Below are 17,990 nucleotides of genomic sequence, written 5' to 3' on the forward strand. Positions count from 1 at the left end.
ATTCTAGATTCATTACAAGTAAATGTAATTTGAAAAACATTTCAAAAGTTTTTTTTTGTTTTAATTTTGATGATTAGAGCTTACAGCTCATGAAAGTAAAAAAAATCCAGTATCTCAAAATATTAGAATATTTCCTAAGATCAATCAAAAAAAGGATTTGCAATACAGAAAAGTTAAAGTTCTTTAAAGCATGTTCATTTATGCAGGGCTCAGGGCTCCTTTATAGCACAAATGACAGCATCTGTGAGGTGTGGCGTGGAAGCGATCAGCCTGTGGCACTGCTGAGGCACTGAGCCTTCAGCTCGTCTGTATTGTTAGAGCCACTGTTTCTCATCTTTCTCTTGAAAATATCCCATAGATTTCATATGGGGTTCAGGTCAGACATGTTGGCTGGCCAATCAAGCACAGTAAAATCAAGGTCAGTAAACCACTTGGAAGTGGTTTTGGCACTGTGGGCAGGTGCCAAAATCCTGCTGGAAAAATAAATCAGCATCTCCATAAAGCTTGTCAACAGATGGAAGCATAAAGTGCTCCAAAATCTCCCGGTAGACGGCTGCATTGACTTTGGACTTGATAAAACACAATGGACCAACACCAGCAGACGTCACGGCACCCCAAATCACCACTGACTTCGGAAAACATATTTCTTTCAATCATCAAGGAGTCACTGTTGTCAAACAATTATGTATGGAGTCACATGTATTCTCCTCCTCTGTTAAAGGGGTTCATATTGAAGAGGAGGAGCAGGAAGAGGAGGTGGACACCTCTCTTCGTGGGCGCCTCCTGAGACTAGTGGAGAAAGTTAAGAGCTTGCGAAAGAAGCCAGAGGCTGAGCCTGAACCTGAAGAAGATAAAAAACCCAGTAAAAGTCTTTTTACTTCATATTAGACTTCAAAGTCCCCTTTTTCCACACCGTAATTACATGAACCTTTGCTCTTGTGTCACAGGTACTCTGCAGGAGCTGATTTCCCACACCATGATCCACTGGGCTCAGGAGTCTTTCATTCAGAACCCTGAGCTGGTGCGGCTCATGTTCAGTTTGCTACACCGACAGTACGACGCACTGGGTGAGCTGATCCGAGCATTGCCCAAAGCCTACACTATCAATGCAGTGTCTGTGCAAGACACAATGGAGCTACTGGAGTGTCTGGGGCAAATCCGCTCCCTGCTCATCGTACAGATGGGGCCTGAAGAGGAGAGACTGATGATCCAAAGTATTGGGTGAGTGCATGATTGAACCCTAAAAAAGCTCTTCAACTTCAATAAGTAACAATAATAACTGCAATGGATACCTTCTGCTTACACTGTCATTTACACCACGCTGGAGTTGCAACCATCATTTGTCTTTCTCTTTCAGAAATATTATGAGCAACAGGGTATTTTATCAGCACCCCAACCTGATGAGAGCTCTGGGGATGCATGAGACAGTCATGGAGGTTATGGTGAACGTACTCGGAGGTGGAGATTCCAAGGTACTTTTTTTTGTTTTTTTTGATGTTCAAACATTTTAATGGTTTGAAAGATTTTTTTATTTAATTAGCATTTTCTCTGACCAGGAGATCAGATTCCCTCGAATGGTGACCAACTGCTGTCGTTTCCTGTGTTATTTCTGCCGTATCAGCAGACAAAATCAGCGCTCAATGTTTGATCACCTGGGCTACCTCCTGCAGAACAGTGGGATTGGGCTGGGTAAAGTCTGATTTTAGAGAAACTCACCTTTTTAAGCTGTTTCTCCTTTTTATTCAACTTTTCATCTCCAGTATGTGTTTGTTTAGCCTAGTTAAAATTGAAGTAAATCTAATTTAAATTTCATTATATTCAGCTATAAATGTTTATTATTTTTTGTCATATCAGTCAACCAGTAAACACTTTTTTTAGGAATGCGTGGCTCCACTCCTCTTGATGTTGCTGCTGCATCCTGTATCGATAATAACGAACTTGCCCTGGCCCTCCAAGAGCAAGACCTGGAGATGGTATGTCAACCGAAAGTACAAGCGGAAAACTTTATGACCAGTTTTTGTGGCTGCCAGAAAACTCTTTTTGTTTCTCTGTTTATGCAGGTGGTGAAGTACTTGGCAGGTTGTGGTCTGCAGAGCTGCCCCATGCTTTTATCAAAAGGTTACCCAGATATTGGGTGGAATCCCTGTGGAGGCGAGAAGTATCTGGATTTCCTGCGCTTTGCTGTATTTGTTAATGGTTTGTATTTATAATGTGATGATGGTTGTAACTGGACAAAGGAGAGTGTAGTTTGCATACATTAGATACTGTATGCTCTTGGTTTGTTTGTTAGTGTGACAATCTTAATATAAATCAAATAATAATAATAATAATATATGGTACAGCTTTGTTGGACCAAAACAGATCCCATCTAATATCCCTAAATTCAAATCAATTCAATACAATTAAACTGAATTGTTTTTCAACATTTTGTGTAATGTTCTCATTTCAGGAGAGAGCGTGGAGGAGAATGCTAACGTGGTGGTTCGACTGTTGATCAGGAGGCCTGAGTGTTTTGGTCCCGCGCTGAGAGGAGAAGGGGGCAACGGTCTGCTTGCTGCCATTGAAGAGGCTATTAAGATCTCAGAAGATCCTGCAAGAGATGGACCCACTGTTAAAAAAGACAGACGCTTCCCCATGTGCGTGCAAATTATCTCTGTACTGCATTACCGTGTGGTATAATAAAGTAATTTTATCCTGACAAAGTCACCCAGTGTGATGTTTTGGTACTTTTTGGTTTCACAGTGGTATGTAGAGAGGTTTTTGAGTGTTTCTTGTTTATGCTGTGTCAGGTTTGGAGGTGAAGAGCAGCATGAGGAGAACAGAGTCCACCTGGGAAATGCCATCATGTCCTTTTACTCAGCTCTCATTGATTTGCTGGGTCGCTGTGCACCTGAGATGCATGTAAGTATGCAAATGTTTGAGTGATACTAAATGAAATCAGATTGACTGAACGTCTCACTCTTCCTGTCTTGTATAGTTGATCCAAGCTGGTAAAGGTGAGGCTTTGAGAATCAGGGCCATTCTTAGGTCTCTGGTGCCTATTGAGGATCTGGTTGGTGTGATCAGCTTGCCATTCCAGATACCTGCTTTTGGAAAAGGTAAAGATCAGTTAAGAGCTTGTAGATAGATGCATGTATTCGTACCATTCTCACACTTCCTGTTTTGCCCATTACATTTCAGATAACAGCATCATTGAGCCAAAGATGTCTGCCAGTTTTGTGCCTGATCATAAAGCACCAATGGTCCTGTTCCTGGACAGAGTTTATGGCATCGACAACCAGGACTTCCTGTTGCATGTACTGGAAGTGGGCTTCCTGCCTGACATGAGAGCAGCAGCTTCCTTAGACACAGTAAGATACCTACTGTATCTTTCTTCACTAGCAAAAATGCTGTCTGTGATTGCATTCAAATGATATGAGACATATTGAGCTGTGGTGTTCACATGGGAAATGTGAGTTCAAGTTTAACTTGCAACATTCTCTGTACATAACTGTCTACAGTACTGTCACAATGATCATCCTGTTCTTTCTCTAAGGCCGCATTCAGCACTACAGAAATGGCCCTGGCACTGAACCGTTACCTGTGCTCCGCTGTGCTTCCTCTTATCACTAAATGTGCTCCTTTATTTGCCGGCACGGACCACCGTGCCATCATGATCGACTCCATGCTCCACACCATCTACAGGCTTTCCCGGGGACGCTCTCTAACCAAAGCTCAGAGGGATGTTATTGAGGAATGCCTCATGTCTTTGTGCAGGTGAGTGTTATGCACAGCAGCAAACAACAATAAAACAACAAGTGTGCATTCAAAACATTTAGCTCAGCTGATGTCATTATTTACATAATTTTGCTGGTGATTTAATATCCTTTTGCTTATTATCATGTAATGTTTGCTTTTACAGGTACCTGCGTCCATCCATGCTCCAGCACCTCCTCAGGCGGCTGGTGTTTGATGTGCCAATTCTGAACGAATATGCTAAAATGCCCCTTAAGGTATGGCATTATTTCATCACACATTCAGTAGCTACTATTAATTTAAACTGCTTTCTACAGTTATCTAATTTGTGTGTGATTATTTTGCAGCTGCTTACTAATCATTACGAGCGTTGTTGGAAGTACTATTGTTTGCCCAATGGCTGGGCTAACTTTGGCGTATCATCAGAGGAGGAGCTTCATCTGACCCGTAAACTCTTCTGGGGAATTTTTGAATCTCTGGCCCACAAGGTGGGAATACACCCTCTTTTGTGTAATAAATACAAAAGATGCTGTTGCTGAGCTGTTTAAGAGTGTTATTCTGTCCCAAAATGTAGTGAAAAGACAGAGTAACATTGTAGCTTTTCTAATTTGTGTCTACCAACAGAAATTTGATGCAGAGCTATTCAAAATTGCCATGCCTTGTATATGTGCGATTGCTGGAGCGATTCCTCCGGATTATGTGGATGCCAGTTACTCCTCCAAAACAGAGAAAAAGGCCTCTGTCGATGCTGAGGGCAACTTTGACCCCAAACCTGTGGATACGACCAAGTACGGTTAATTATTAAAATATTCTGTTAAGCGTGATCAATAAAATGAACAAAAAGTCAAAAATTTGATTACTTATGCTGTTCTCTTCTTATAGCACTATTATTCCAGAGAAGCTGGACGGTTTCATCAACAGATATGCAGAATACACACATGATAAATGGGCTTTTGAAAAGGTATGTATTTTATTATTTGTTCACTTATTTATTGATTTTTTTTTTTTTAATAACACTTTGCTAGGGGGTCTGTCGGTTTCAAGGGTGCTGCTAAATGGTTGGTAGTATGTTATGAGTGGTTCCTAGGTGGTTAGTTTCTGATTTATTAATTTATTTATTTATTTGTGTAAGAGTCTTACCAGTGCCTTATAATCCATCAGATTCAAAACAACTGGACTTTTGGTGAAGTGCTGGATGAAAATGCCAAGACTCATCCCATGCTCAGGCCTTACAAAACGTTCTCTGAAAAGGTAACAGACATCATACGTATAATATTAGATTTTCACTCTGTCTGTCACTATGGTGAACTTAGAAACAAGTAAGGACTAAATCCAAGTGCAGAATAAACAAATTTAACAAAGATAAACCAAAAACATATATTAGAAACAGAACAAAACATAAAACAAAACAAGAACCAATGCTGATAACACCAATTAAACACTAAATAATACCTAAATCAGTTAATAAATCAATAAAGACGCTACAAACAGACAGCTAGGAAAGGTATTTAATTTGAACACAAATTGACACAGAACGGGGGATATTTGACTCTCTCAGACTTCACATTGTTCTTTTTGTTTATTGCAAGAGCTATATTTCATGTTTTAATTCAATTATGTTTGCATTAGGATAAAGAAATCTACCGCTGGCCCATTAAAGAGTCCATAAAGGCCATGATTGCATGGGAGTGGACACTGGACAAAGCCAGAGATGGAGATGATGAGAAAACAGAAAAGAAGACAGCTCGCAAGATCTCACAAACTGCACAGGTAAGAAAAGAGGTGAAAAATATCTTGAGATACTAACCAAATACTAGCTGCATACTGCTGTATCCAAGTTATGGTTTGTGATTTTTGTTTCTCATGTTAAATGAGAAATTACAGTACATATATTATTAATACTCTAAATATAAGTATGATATTATAATTCATTTATTTTCACAGGCGACTTATGACCCCAGTCATGGCTACAGCCCTCAGCCCATTGAAATCTCAGGCATGACACTTTCCAGAGAGCTACAGGTAATGCACATTCCCATTTAGTTCAATATCACCATTTAATTCAATAGAAAGCATCATAGCTAACAACACACTATGTGTTCTAGTCCATGGCAGAGCAGCTTGCAGAGAACTACCACAACACCTGGGGGCGCAAAAAGAAAATGGAATTACAAGCAAAAGGTTTGTCTTGCTCCAATGAAAGTAAACATTTTTAAAATTGTTTTGCTATATTATTATTATTATTATTATTATTATTATTTGTATTTTTAGTTGCAGCTCTTTTTAGATTGTCCACATCTCTCTTTTTGAATTAGGGGGTGGGACACACCCTTTGCTTGTGCCATATGACACACTGACGGCTAAAGAAAAGGCTCGAGATAGAGAGAAGGCATATGAGCTGCTCAAGTTTCTCCAGCTGAATGGCTATGCTGTGACAAGGTACAGGAGCCACTGAAACCCATATATACTCCAAAATATTGTAATTGCTATAATTCTGATTGTCGAAAATCTCTCTGTCCAGAGGGCTCAAAGATATGGAAAGTGACATTTCATCTATTGAGAAGCGTTTTGCATATGGCTTCCTACAGAAGCTGCTAAAGTGGATGGATATTGCCCAGGAATTCATAGCACATCTTGGTACAACTTTCTTTATCCTTTATCCTTGTTCTTTATCCTTTTTGCATGAATTTATGGAATAATTTAAATAAACGAAATTTCCTGTAACATTTGTGTTTACAGAGGCTGTTGTGAGCAGCGGCCGTGTGGAAAAGTCGCCCCACGAACAAGAGATAAAGTTCTTTGCCAAGGTCAGGCTCTCGTGGTCTATATGCCCAAAATGTCTTTCAGCATTTGAACATTAGCACAGGACTGAGAATAATGTGTGAATTTTTTTTTTTTTGTCATCCTCAGATTCTTTTGCCTTTAATAAATCAATATTTTAAAAATCACTGCCTCTACTTCCTTTCCACACCTGCCAAAATCCTGGGCAGTGGCGGACATGCCTCCAACAAGGAAAAAGAGATGATTGCAAGGTAACAACACACTTACAGGCGCTTTACCAGATGTTTATGACAAATACAAGGCCAAATCTTATTACTTCATGTATTTTGTTACTTTTATTTCACCCTGTTCTTCTCGCTGCCTTCTTTTCCTTTTTTCTCTCATTCATTCTTCATGATCCTTTGGTTTCCTTTTATTTGGTATCAGCATCTTCTGTAAGATGTCTGCCCTGGTGCGACACAGAGTGTTTCTCTTTGGTAAGATATCTACTCTGCTGTCTTCCATCACTTTTCCTTTCTGTTTTCTTACTGCTTTTATTTCTTACTGCTTTGCTTTCTTTTTGTGTGTTGCTCTCCATCAACTAAATGAGTAGAGCACCTAATTTGCTTTACCTATGGGTCTAAAAAAAAAGCTGAATTTCTGTCCTTGACATAATACTATCTATTTGTGACAGGTACGGATGCACCTGCTATTGTCAACTGCCTTCATATCCTTGCACGGTCACTTGATGCCAGGTAAGTCTCTGAAATGAATTTCCAGTCAGAATGGAGAAAGTTTGTGAAGTAGTTAAATGTTGCACCTCTTTTTTTAATTTCTCTGACATTAACAGAACTGTGATGAAATCTGGACCTGAGATCGTAAAAGCAGGACTGCGTTTGTTCTTTGAGAGTGCAGCTGATGACATTGAAAAGATGGTGGAGAACCTCAAACTCGGCAAAGTGTCCAAAGGCAATCAGGTACAGCTCGAGTAATGCTTACTGTATATGACAAGGTTCATTTGCTGCATTGTTTTTGCATGGCACGAATATTTTTGTTTTTTATCTCTCAGCCAGTTAAAGGTGTATCCCAGAATATTAACTACACCACAACAGCTCTGCTCCCTGTCCTCACTTCACTGTTTGACCACATTGCTCAACACCAATTTGGAGATGATGTTATCTGTAAGGACTTTTTTGAAAACTAAATACTCCATAAATACAGTATGTTTTTTTTTATAGTTTTAAAATGCAGTTAAATTAACCTGTTTCTTTTGTTTCGGTTAGTGGATGATTTGCAGATGTCCTGTTACCGAATCATGTGTAGTATCTACTCTTCTGGAACTGTAAAAACACCTCATGCAGAGAGGTTGGTTAGAGAGAGTGTGTATGTGTGTATGTGTGTGTGTATAAGTCTGCTTGCGATGTGACTGTGGTTGAGGTTTCTATTGATGTTTCTCTATATTCACATTAGGCATAGACCAGCCCTTGGAGAATGTCTTGCTCATCTCGCTGCAGCCATGCCTGTGGCCTACCTGGAGCCCCATCTTAATGAATACAATGCGTTTTCAGTGTACACAACCAAGACACCCAGAGAAAGAACTAGTAAGTCCTCTCTTTGCAGCTACACTAGCGTTTAAAAGTTAACTTGGAATGTTACAGAAAATGTTACAAATAAATGCTATTCTTATGAACTCTATTCATCAAAGAAAAAAATCAGTTTTCACAAAAATATTAGGCTGCACAACTGTTTTCAGTATTGATAAATAATTGGAAATTCAGATATCAGATGATTTCTGAAGGATCATGTGACACTTAAAGGGTTACTCCACCCCAAAATGAAAATGCTGTCATTAATTACTCACCCTCATGTCATTCCAAACCCATAAAACCTCTGACCCTCCTATAGACACCAATGTAATGAAGATGATCAACATCCAGAAACGTAGCAAGGAGATCGGTAAAATAATCCATGTGACATCAGGGGTTGAGCCGTAATTTTACGAAGCTACAAGAATACATTTTGTATGCAAACAAAACAAAAATAACGACTTTATTCAACAATTCGTCTCCTCTGCGTCACCGTAGCACGTGCGATGGATACTCTCTGTGATGCAGAGGAGACGAATGGGTTTGGAACAACATGAGGGTGAGTAATTAATGACACAATTTTCATTTTGGAGTGGAGTAATGGCTGCTGAAAATTCAGCTTTTACATCACAGATATAAAATACATTTTAAAACATATTGAAATTGTTCATTTAAATTGCAATAATATTTCACAATATTAGTGTTTTGACTGTATTTATAATGAAATAAAATGCAGCCTTGATGAACATAAGAGGTTGCTCTCAAACATTTACAAATCTTATGACACCAAACTTTTGAATGGTAATCTATATATATCTATATATCTATATCTATATCTATATATATATATATATCTATCTATCTATATATATATATATATATATATATATATATATATATATATATATATAAATATATATATATATATATATAAATATATATATATATATATATATATATATATATATATATATATATATATATATATATATATATATCTATATATCTATATCTATATATATATATATATATATCTATATATCCATTTTTGTATTTGTTTCTGACTTTTATTCTTCCTTTAATCTACAGTCCTGGGCCTTCCGAACAACGTCCATGAGCTGTGTGACATTCCTGAGCTAGACATATTATTGAAAGAGATTGGGGACCTTGCTGAATCGGGGGCTCGCTACACTGAAATGCCTCATGTGATTGAGGTCACCCTGCCCATGCTGTGTAACTACCTGCCCCGCTGGTGGGAGAGAGGAGTGGAGGTCTTTGCCGAATTGGAGGGTAAGCTGTGTACAGACGTCACCTCCGATCAGCTGAACCAGCTCCTGGGAAGTATCATGAAAATTGTGATCAACAACTTGGGAATTGACGAAGCTTCGTGGATGAAGAGGCTTGCGGGTACGAGAAGTTGTCGTTCTCAAGTCTGTGTTTGTATTTTAGGTTCAGTACCTGATGTTCAACATAATATCCTTGTCTCGATCCAGTGTTCTCACAGCCTATTGTGAGCCGAGCCAAACCAGAGATGCTCAAATCCCACTTCATTCCCACCATGGAGAAGCTGAAGAAGCGTACAGCTAAAGTAGTGGCTGAGGAGGAGCACCTGCGTATGGAGGGGAAGTCTGAGGGGGACGAGGAGGAAGGAACTATTAGAGATGAATTTGCAGTTCTCTGTAGAGACCTGTATGCGCTGTACCCTCTTCTTATCCGCTATGTGGATAACAACAGGTATTTTGTGGTTCCTGTGTAGGTTTTTTTTTTTTTTTTGTGGATTAATTTTTAGCTCTCTTGACATTTTAAATGTCACATGGGTTTTTAGAGCAAGATGGCTCACATGCCGGGACCCAGATGCTGAGGAGCTGTTCCGCATGGTGGGAGAGGTCTTCATCTTCTGGTCCAAATCTCATGTAAGAGACAAATGTCTGACTCGTCACAACTCACAGTATCAGCAGTCGTAATAAATACTTTAATTGAAGCCACAATATATGTCATTCGAACACAACGACCTACAATTCTGTGCATCTCACTGATCTCCTTATTCTCTCTCCAGAATTTCAAGCGAGAGGAGCAAAACTTTGTGGTGATGAATGAAATTAACAATATGTCCTTTCTCACTGCTGACAGTAAGAGCAAGATGAGCAAGGTGAGGCCTTTTGAGATTTGCAATCAATGGGACATAGACTTTCACTATCACGTGGTCAGAGTATATTTATTTAATGAATTCACATATCTATATTAGTTTATACTCTATTTTGACAATATTACATTTATTCATTTACATCATAGTTTTGGTGTAAGTGTTACTTTAGAATGATTTCTATATTGTATTTATTAACATTTTGAAGTTGCTTTTTCTATATTTGTAGTTTTCATTTTCATTTTAGTTTAGTTTTTAGTTAATTTTTAATAAAATAATAAAATATAATAAAAATGAATAAATATAAATATATTTATTTAGCTTTATTTTTATTTCAATTTTAATAAAACTTATTTCATTTTGTTGCCAAGGCAGCATTTCTAAAAAAAAAAGTTACGTTTTTTTTTTTTTTAGTTTAAGTTTAGTGTTTCAACTATATATATATATATATATATTATTTAAAGTCAGATCTATGTTATTATGTTGTTAGTAAATTTGAGAGTAATTTCATCCCATACTATGTCAGTTACAGAAACAATTTTCAATCACTTTAGTTAACAATAACAATACTGGTTGTTGATGCTGTGAATGTAAATGCTGCGATTTTTAAAATTGTTAAGAAACCAACAGTGAATTGTTGGTTTGGCATCAAGCTCCACATCAAAGGTAAAGTATGCTGTGCTTTCATGCGTTTTCTGAAGACGTTGCGTTTATTCTTGCTGTCACAAAGGCAAGTGCTTTTCGGATGCGTTTTAGATGACAGTGTTAATGGTGTTCTCTCTCTGACTGTGCCCTGTCCTCTTTTTCTCATCTGGATGCTGGTGGGTTTCTAGACCGGGGACTCTGAGGTTAGCTTCTCTGACTGCACGACTGCTGTGCTACCGCATGGCACCTCACATCTGGGGGGGCATTTCATCAACCCCCCCAACACACTGGCACTCTACACACGCATAACAGTGACTTCTCAACTGTTTGACCAGACTAGTGTCTCACACTCTCCATTACATGTTACATTTGTGGATAGACGTCATGCTAGATAGCATAATATTTGTTTTTTCCCCCAAAATGGTAGTGCTCCTAATGGATCGGATTTCTAAGAGATACAGAATTGAAAATGAATTTGAGAGAATATAATAAAATAATTATGGGTAAAATGGCTACTATGTTGCAGATGAAAATATAGGTCCTCTCAGTTTCAAGAAACATCCCATCCCCACGGACACAAGGGCCACAGGGCACCCGTCGTCCTGCCAGTGTGTGAGGGGGGAGTCTGAATGGAGGCGTTTGATGAAAGAACTCTTTGTAGAGGCTCATGGCACTTGATTCCATGTCCGTCGCAGAGGGTCTGAGCCCCTGGAGGCCTGTGCCATCACCCTGTACAGCAGTTTGCATCTGTTGGACTGTAGTTCGGATGGGGATCTTCATACATCTCTTATCTTACTTTTCTTTTTGTATAACGGCTGCAGGTTGGGGTCAATATTTAATCTGTTCAGGAAGTCAACTGAGACTCAGTTGCAGAAATGCACACATCAAATGATTCAAACTGTATTTCAGTTAATTTCCTAAACTGGATTCACGTGAAGGAATTTGACCTCAATTAATGTGTATTTCGTCATACAACCTCCTTGACAAAGGGGGCATTTAGAGTCCATCCTCTAATGTGTGCCTACTTAATCCTCCCTTAACTGGAATTGTTGCCGTACTTGTGTCCAGTGGTTCACATCTCCATATTGTTCCATTTTTGTCTCCCCATCCACCCCTTTTAACCCATGACCCCTGATACAATCAAAATAAAATGATTGAGGTGGGATTGTGGAAAAAGGGATTACATTTGCATACTTTAGAACTAATGTAACCTCTAAAACTTGGCTTTAATTGTTCAGTTGCATTAACATAGTGGTCTACAACTGAAACGACAGAATAGATGGATCCTTTTATTCAGACCAGGGTTGAAGTGAATATAAGACCCAAAAAGACGAAACCAGACAAAGAGTTGTTAGTCCAAGTTATGAGACCCACACAAAGGCCATGTTTATTTTGAGTGGTCTTAACCCTAAAGTCTACTGTATTATCCACCTTATTTTTCCCGTTAAAGTGGGTGTGGCCGGTTGTAAATTTTATGGGTCTATTTTTAGCTGTACAAAACAGCTCATTTTGCTGCTTGATGTTGCAAACTGGTGTTTCTTACCGTATTATTTTAATATATTGTCTTATGAACACACTGGTTTGTAGTGTAAACAGTTTTACTGTTTACTGCACTTAGTTATTCTTCTCGTTATTTCCCTACAGTTGCTAATGAACCGTAAGTCTCGCACATTCACAGAAAACTGCATACTTTTGCGTTGAAAAATAAGGTGGATATTTTAGCAAGTAAAAGGCCTTTTATTGTAATTCTATAAATGATCACCTTCAGATCATGGATTGTGTGAAAGCTTTACTAATTTTTTATAAAGTAAACATAAGAATCATGTTAAAATGTAAATATTAAATACTATACATCAGTTCTTTTTGAGGAAATTTTATTTGTCCATCTCAGGCATCATTGGATTGGATTTTTTTTTTTTTTTTCAACAACAACAGATTTTACATCATGAACCTAAGCATTTAAATATAATCTTACTAAGACCGAATCTGTCAGAATTTCATCTGACTTTTTGACTATATAAATACCATTCCGTATATACATGTATAAAGACCATCTCATTTTTTGCTCAGTCTGGGCCTCTGAATAAAAGTGAGGTGTTTTTCCTCTTTTAGTTTGATCTCTGTATGCTGCATCATCATACTGTAAGAACCATAAAAGCCTGTGTGCTGTTCTATACAAATGTTCTGCGTTTAGTCAAATAAAGTTGCAGTTAAGTGCCCCCTTCTGTTCAAGGTTAAGTGCTGCATATAATGTTGTTGGGTCCTTATATGCTGACATCACAAGTGTGAGCCAGGGTTTCAGAATCAGCAGTAGCAGAATGTGCCTACTTATACTACGCCCTTAAAGTATGTACTCTTTTGTTGAAGAAAAAGTCCACACTTTTGAGTGTGTATTTGAAGAGTACGCAAGCTTTGGGACATACTCCCTGCGTTCCATTCGGAAGGGCTCATCCCTATGCCATAATCCATTCAAAGGGTTTACCCTCCAGAGCTTCGAAGGGTTGAAGGGTGTAGGGACCAAACAACTTTCTTGAAGTGCTCTTCTGTGTCGTCATCATGCAATGAATCTGCGCAAAGGATCGTGGGAGCCCGAAGTGTCCATCAGTGGTACCCTTCGAAATCCTTCATTCCGAAGGGCCCTATGAAGTGGCTAGTTTTGAGCACTTCGTTTTGGAACGACCCTTCAATACGGCGGCTTTGATTGTTTTGAGTCCGAAGTGCCCTTCGGGGGGGCGATATATCCCGTTTGGAACGCACCGTGAATCACACCACACAACTGCGTGTTTAACGGACTGCTTTGTCGCATCTGTTACACGCACCGTCACTGTAAACTGACCTGTCAATCATCTTGTCACAGTTAACATCCTCCACATTTCTTTTAATTTACCTTCCTACCGGATTGGAGAGAAAAGAAGTAGCTCATTGATCTGTCAGTTCCGGGTCTTTCATGCGGAGAACTCTGCTCATATTTTCTGCATAATGATGAATTTAAAAGTTAACGACCAAATGGATGTTTATAAAAGTTTTTACCAGGTTAAATGTTGATTATTAGTAACTCAAACCTCTTTTTGTAAACCTCTCTACCTAACCGTTGATCACATGGATCCGCCACGTTTGTAGTGTTTTAAAGCATTTTATTCGCGTTTAGTTCTGGACCGAATCCTTCGCCAAAGCGCAATGGTTTGTGGGCAATTTTAGCCATTAGAGTGTGCACGGATCCACACTTCAAAAATTGACCTGAAATAGTAGACCATCCAGGGACTTTTGGCATACTCTTTTCAACATAGTATGTGAGATTACAATAAGTGTGTCCCAAAACATAGTATTTAGGATGGATAGTATGAACATTGGGACGCAGGGCCTGTGGTTGTGGCTGTTATTGTTCCTCGATTTAAGTTGATCCGAAGGCACATTCATTTTATTTTATTCCATGTTCAACAGTAAAGCTAAGCAATGGTTCCTCAACTCTGTTGTCTTTGGGAGGCATTATCTGACTGCTGAATCAAGCAAGGTGTTTGATACAAAGGGCAGAACAGCCTGACATAATAAATGACATAATAAACAAAACACACATGCAAACACTTTTTTTTTTTTTTTTTTTTAAGGTTCAATAAACTGTTCTATTTTCTAAAAAAAACGTGAGTTATTTCATGTCAGGCTTTACGAGTAACATCAATACTCGAATTCAGATTCAAACAACTACAGTGGATTCTCTCTCACACACAATGGGTCTCATTAGTGAAGCATATGCACAACAATTTTTGTCTAAAACCATTCTTACTTAATTACTGCATTCAAATCAGTTACATAAAATGTATTTTGCTCATGTTTCCTAAATGAGGCCCAGTTTCTAAAACTGGGAGAGTGTTGGTTTGGAGGGGCAAAACTGGTGCAAACAGGATGTGTGTGATCAAGATTACTGAAATGATTTCCTTTGTCTCTGTGGGTTGGATTTCTTCAAGGTTGGCAACCCAAAATGAGTCAAAAGCAATCGTTTCCCTTTAGTTTTATAATTAACTCCACTGAATGTGTTTGTTATTGTTACTGAGTGTGGGATTGCAGTTCCTCCTCCACCCACTGAGGCTGAGCATGTTATGACTGTGCACGTACTTGCAGACCTTTTCAGTGCACGGAGTGTATTAAAGTGCACTGACATGTTATAGCACCGGCTCACCTGTAGTGCCTGCTTCTATAATGTGTCTGAGCTAAGATGATGTTGCAGTTGAATGATTTTTGCCTCTTTTGATGCTGTCACCTCTCTGTTAAGTTAGTATTGAGAATTCAGCTTCAGACCTACTACAACTTGTCTTCCCCACTAAGCCCCACTGTTGTTGTCTATTTTGATAAAAAGCAACCCTGAACATTTACCCCTCCTTCCCTCTTAATGACCCTATTAATCAGAATGACTCATTTCTAAGGACTGTTCTCTAAAGAAGTCCTAACTTAAAAATAAAATCTAATGACTTAAGGATGGATTGGTCTGTTTAGTTGTCTAGGTCCTGGTGAGGGAATAGGAAGCTTTGGATTTTGATCAATAAAATGGTGTTACTCTTGAGGTGGATGTCCATTTTGTGGTCAACAGATTCTGTTACCACATCATTCAATATGAAAATCGTCTCACAAGATGCTAAGGTCTCATTGAAAGTAATTTCATGATGTCTATGTCAGTTGTCATGCTTTGAATGTTACTGTCATCTCAGGCTGGTGGCTCGGATGTGGAGCGTACCAAGAAAAAGAGACGGGGAGATCGATACTCTGTTCAAACATCCCTCATTGTGGCGGCCCTGAAGAAAATGCTTCCCATTGGACTAAACATGTGCTCTCCTGCAGACCAGGAGCTCATTAACCTGGCCAAGACACGCTATTCTTTGGTAGTGTGGTCCCATCTATTTGTTGGTCTGTCTTAGGATGTTTTAATAAGGTTTTATATGAAAACTTTAGGTTGGTCACTAAACAGGTAAACTGAAGCATGTCTGTTGTGTTTTTGACCCATAGAAAGACACAAATGAGGAGGTCAGAGAGTTCTTGCAAAATAACCTGCACCTCCAGGGCAAGGTAAGTGTATGTCTGATGTTAAAGTCTTTTTAAAAAGTGTTTTTGCAGAAATCTGAATGCTATCTCTCTCTCCTCAGGTTGATAACCCATCTATGCGCTGGCAGATGGAACTATATAAGGAAATGGCAGGAAAGGCAGAAGATGCAGATGCCCCAGAGAAAGTTGTGAAGCGGGTTCAAGAGGTCTCTGCAGTTCTCTACCACATTGAAGTGGTGAGTTTGAATTCCAAGGTCTGAAACTCCTAGTGCAACATTTTGGTGACCACTCACCCACACTGCTGCTATACTTCAGTATCCAACTCAAATTTCTTCAGCTGTTTGAAGTCTAGACAACATAATATCTATTCCAGATGTGGTTTAAAATCTAAGAAACGCCCTAAGATAGTTGTTCTTTTTACAGACTGAGCACCCTTTCAAGTCCAAAAAGATGGTTTGGCATAAACTGCTGTCAAAGCAACGACGTAGAGCGGTGGTGGCCTGTTTTAGGATGACTCCACTTTACAACCTGCCCAGGTGAGACAAGACAAGTCACAGTTATGCAACATAAGTACATGTTTCTGCACTAGTCGGTCTGATTCATAGAATGAATTAAAGAGATAATGGTGGATTAGAGAAGTTATATAAATGTGTGTTGTCTCTCTTTCAGGCATAGAGCATGTAACATGTTCCTAGATGGGTACAAGCGAACCTGGATCCAAACCGAAGGATATTCCTTTGAGGATAGAATGATTGATGACCTGTCTGTATGTGCTCCCACATGAACAAAAATAACTGATGCATTTTAGTGTGAAAGAAACTGGGTGGAATACATTTGCTGTTAGTTTTGTTTTTCCTTCTAGACTAATTTAGTAACAGATTTATTTTTCTCAATGACGTAGAAAGCGATGGAGGAAGAAGAGGAGGAGGAAGAGGAAAAGGAGACAAAGCCAGACCCTCTTCATCAGCTCATCCTTCACTTTAGTCGCACAGCCCTCACCGAGAAGAGGTGAGACCCCTCCACACCTTTGATTAGTGAATGACGCATTTGGCTTCTGGTGCCAAATTAGATGATCACATGGCAATAACCAGTGACTATTATATTTCCAGTGACTATTCACGTTGTTCACATGGTCTTTTGGTGAAGTTATGTAATCATCCATTACAAAATAAAAACAATTTACAGATATGTAATAAATAGGTTTAGAAGAACTCTATAATGTACAGTGTTCATCAGTAATGCAACAGTCATTATACAAAGAAATGTGACCACCACATACTATGATCTAAAAATTATATTTCTAAACATGTATTTATAATCCAAAAATGATATGGTTTTTAGAATTAGTAACAAAGAAAGCAACTTTAGTGATTTAAAATGTAGACATGTTTTTACGTCTTTTATTTCCTTGGATTATTTTTTTCTCCTGATTCTGCTCTATCACAGTAAACTGGACATAGATTACTTATACATGGCATATGCTGATATCATGGCTAAGGTGAGACCTCTCTGTCTTATGGTTAACAATCATCACCAATTTAATAATTTATTTTATATATTTAAAATATTATTACTTTACTGTAACTTGTATCTCATGCTGTGTAACAATCTTTGTGTCCATCTCTGGTGAATTTAGAGTTGCCACATGGGTGAAGAGGATGAGGGGGGAGAGGAGGAAGAGGGGGGAGAGGAGGAGATGCCCTTTGAGGTGCGACAGACAGAGATGGTAGGGGGAGTCCGGGGGCTGGGGACGGGGAAGACACAGAAGCGGTAGACCCGAGTGACATCCAAACCAACCACTGTATCATCCATCCATTCACTCACATCCCATTTTATGTCTCTTTGTCCAGGCTGTGCTCTCTGTCTCTCCATCTGACTCCATCTAATATGTTTTATCACATTACACTGCATCATCTTTAACATGTTTCTTTTTTTGCAATTGACATTAAACTTTGAGCCACCTACTAAACACAGATATTAATTTGATAAAAATATCAGAATACATTTTAAATACAATAAATGAAATGTCAAAAACAGTAACTTATATTTTATACCAAAAGAGCAGCATTATTTTGATGTTTAGTAGTTTA

At 38.6% G+C, this 17,990-nt stretch overlaps 1 protein-coding gene across 6 annotated transcripts in view; it reads left to right on the forward strand.

Moving 5' to 3' along the window:
- The window catches only part of ryr1a (ryanodine receptor 1a (skeletal)), a 49,667-nt gene that overhangs the window by 17,174 nt on the left and 14,503 nt on the right, over positions 1-17,990 (forward strand). For 4 of the 6 annotated variants that reach the window (XM_058789895.1, XM_058789894.1, XM_058789890.1 and 1 more), the window contains exons 40-80: positions 722-862; positions 948-1,221; positions 1,358-1,472; positions 1,557-1,689; positions 1,879-1,973; positions 2,061-2,196; positions 2,450-2,636; positions 2,790-2,901; positions 2,978-3,098; positions 3,181-3,350; positions 3,536-3,756; positions 3,902-3,992; positions 4,083-4,223; positions 4,360-4,523; positions 4,618-4,696; positions 4,897-4,986; positions 5,365-5,505; positions 5,680-5,757; positions 5,841-5,916; positions 6,051-6,174; positions 6,257-6,372; positions 6,475-6,542; positions 6,646-6,767; positions 6,943-6,992; positions 7,190-7,250; positions 7,346-7,472; positions 7,565-7,676; positions 7,779-7,860; positions 7,966-8,096; positions 9,171-9,488; positions 9,575-9,815; positions 9,907-9,994; positions 10,138-10,230; positions 15,570-15,740; positions 15,865-15,924; positions 16,002-16,136; positions 16,324-16,436; positions 16,570-16,666; positions 16,802-16,908; positions 17,347-17,398; positions 17,537-17,626. In XM_058789895.1, the coding sequence (XP_058645878.1) occupies positions 722-862; positions 948-1,221; positions 1,358-1,472; positions 1,557-1,689; positions 1,879-1,973; positions 2,061-2,196; positions 2,450-2,636; positions 2,790-2,901; positions 2,978-3,098; positions 3,181-3,350; positions 3,536-3,756; positions 3,902-3,992; positions 4,083-4,223; positions 4,360-4,523; positions 4,618-4,696; positions 4,897-4,986; positions 5,365-5,505; positions 5,680-5,757; positions 5,841-5,916; positions 6,051-6,174; positions 6,257-6,372; positions 6,475-6,542; positions 6,646-6,767; positions 6,943-6,992; positions 7,190-7,250; positions 7,346-7,472; positions 7,565-7,676; positions 7,779-7,860; positions 7,966-8,096; positions 9,171-9,488; positions 9,575-9,815; positions 9,907-9,994; positions 10,138-10,230; positions 15,570-15,740; positions 15,865-15,924; positions 16,002-16,136; positions 16,324-16,436; positions 16,570-16,666; positions 16,802-16,908; positions 17,347-17,398; positions 17,537-17,626 (5,123 nt within the window). The remainder of the gene's footprint in view (positions 1-721; positions 863-947; positions 1,222-1,357; positions 1,473-1,556; positions 1,690-1,878; positions 1,974-2,060; positions 2,197-2,449; positions 2,637-2,789; positions 2,902-2,977; positions 3,099-3,180; positions 3,351-3,535; positions 3,757-3,901; positions 3,993-4,082; positions 4,224-4,359; positions 4,524-4,617; positions 4,697-4,896; positions 4,987-5,364; positions 5,506-5,679; positions 5,758-5,840; positions 5,917-6,050; positions 6,175-6,256; positions 6,373-6,474; positions 6,543-6,645; positions 6,768-6,942; positions 6,993-7,189; positions 7,251-7,345; positions 7,473-7,564; positions 7,677-7,778; positions 7,861-7,965; positions 8,097-9,170; positions 9,489-9,574; positions 9,816-9,906; positions 9,995-10,137; positions 10,231-15,569; positions 15,741-15,864; positions 15,925-16,001; positions 16,137-16,323; positions 16,437-16,569; positions 16,667-16,801; positions 16,909-17,346; positions 17,399-17,536; positions 17,627-17,990) is intronic. The other 2 variants (XM_058789891.1, XM_058789893.1) reach the window with 1 other exon arrangement.

This window comes from Onychostoma macrolepis, chromosome 10, assembly GCF_012432095.1.
Source record: "Onychostoma macrolepis isolate SWU-2019 chromosome 10, ASM1243209v1, whole genome shotgun sequence".
Taxonomy (NCBI): domain Eukaryota; kingdom Metazoa; phylum Chordata; class Actinopteri; order Cypriniformes; family Cyprinidae; genus Onychostoma; species Onychostoma macrolepis.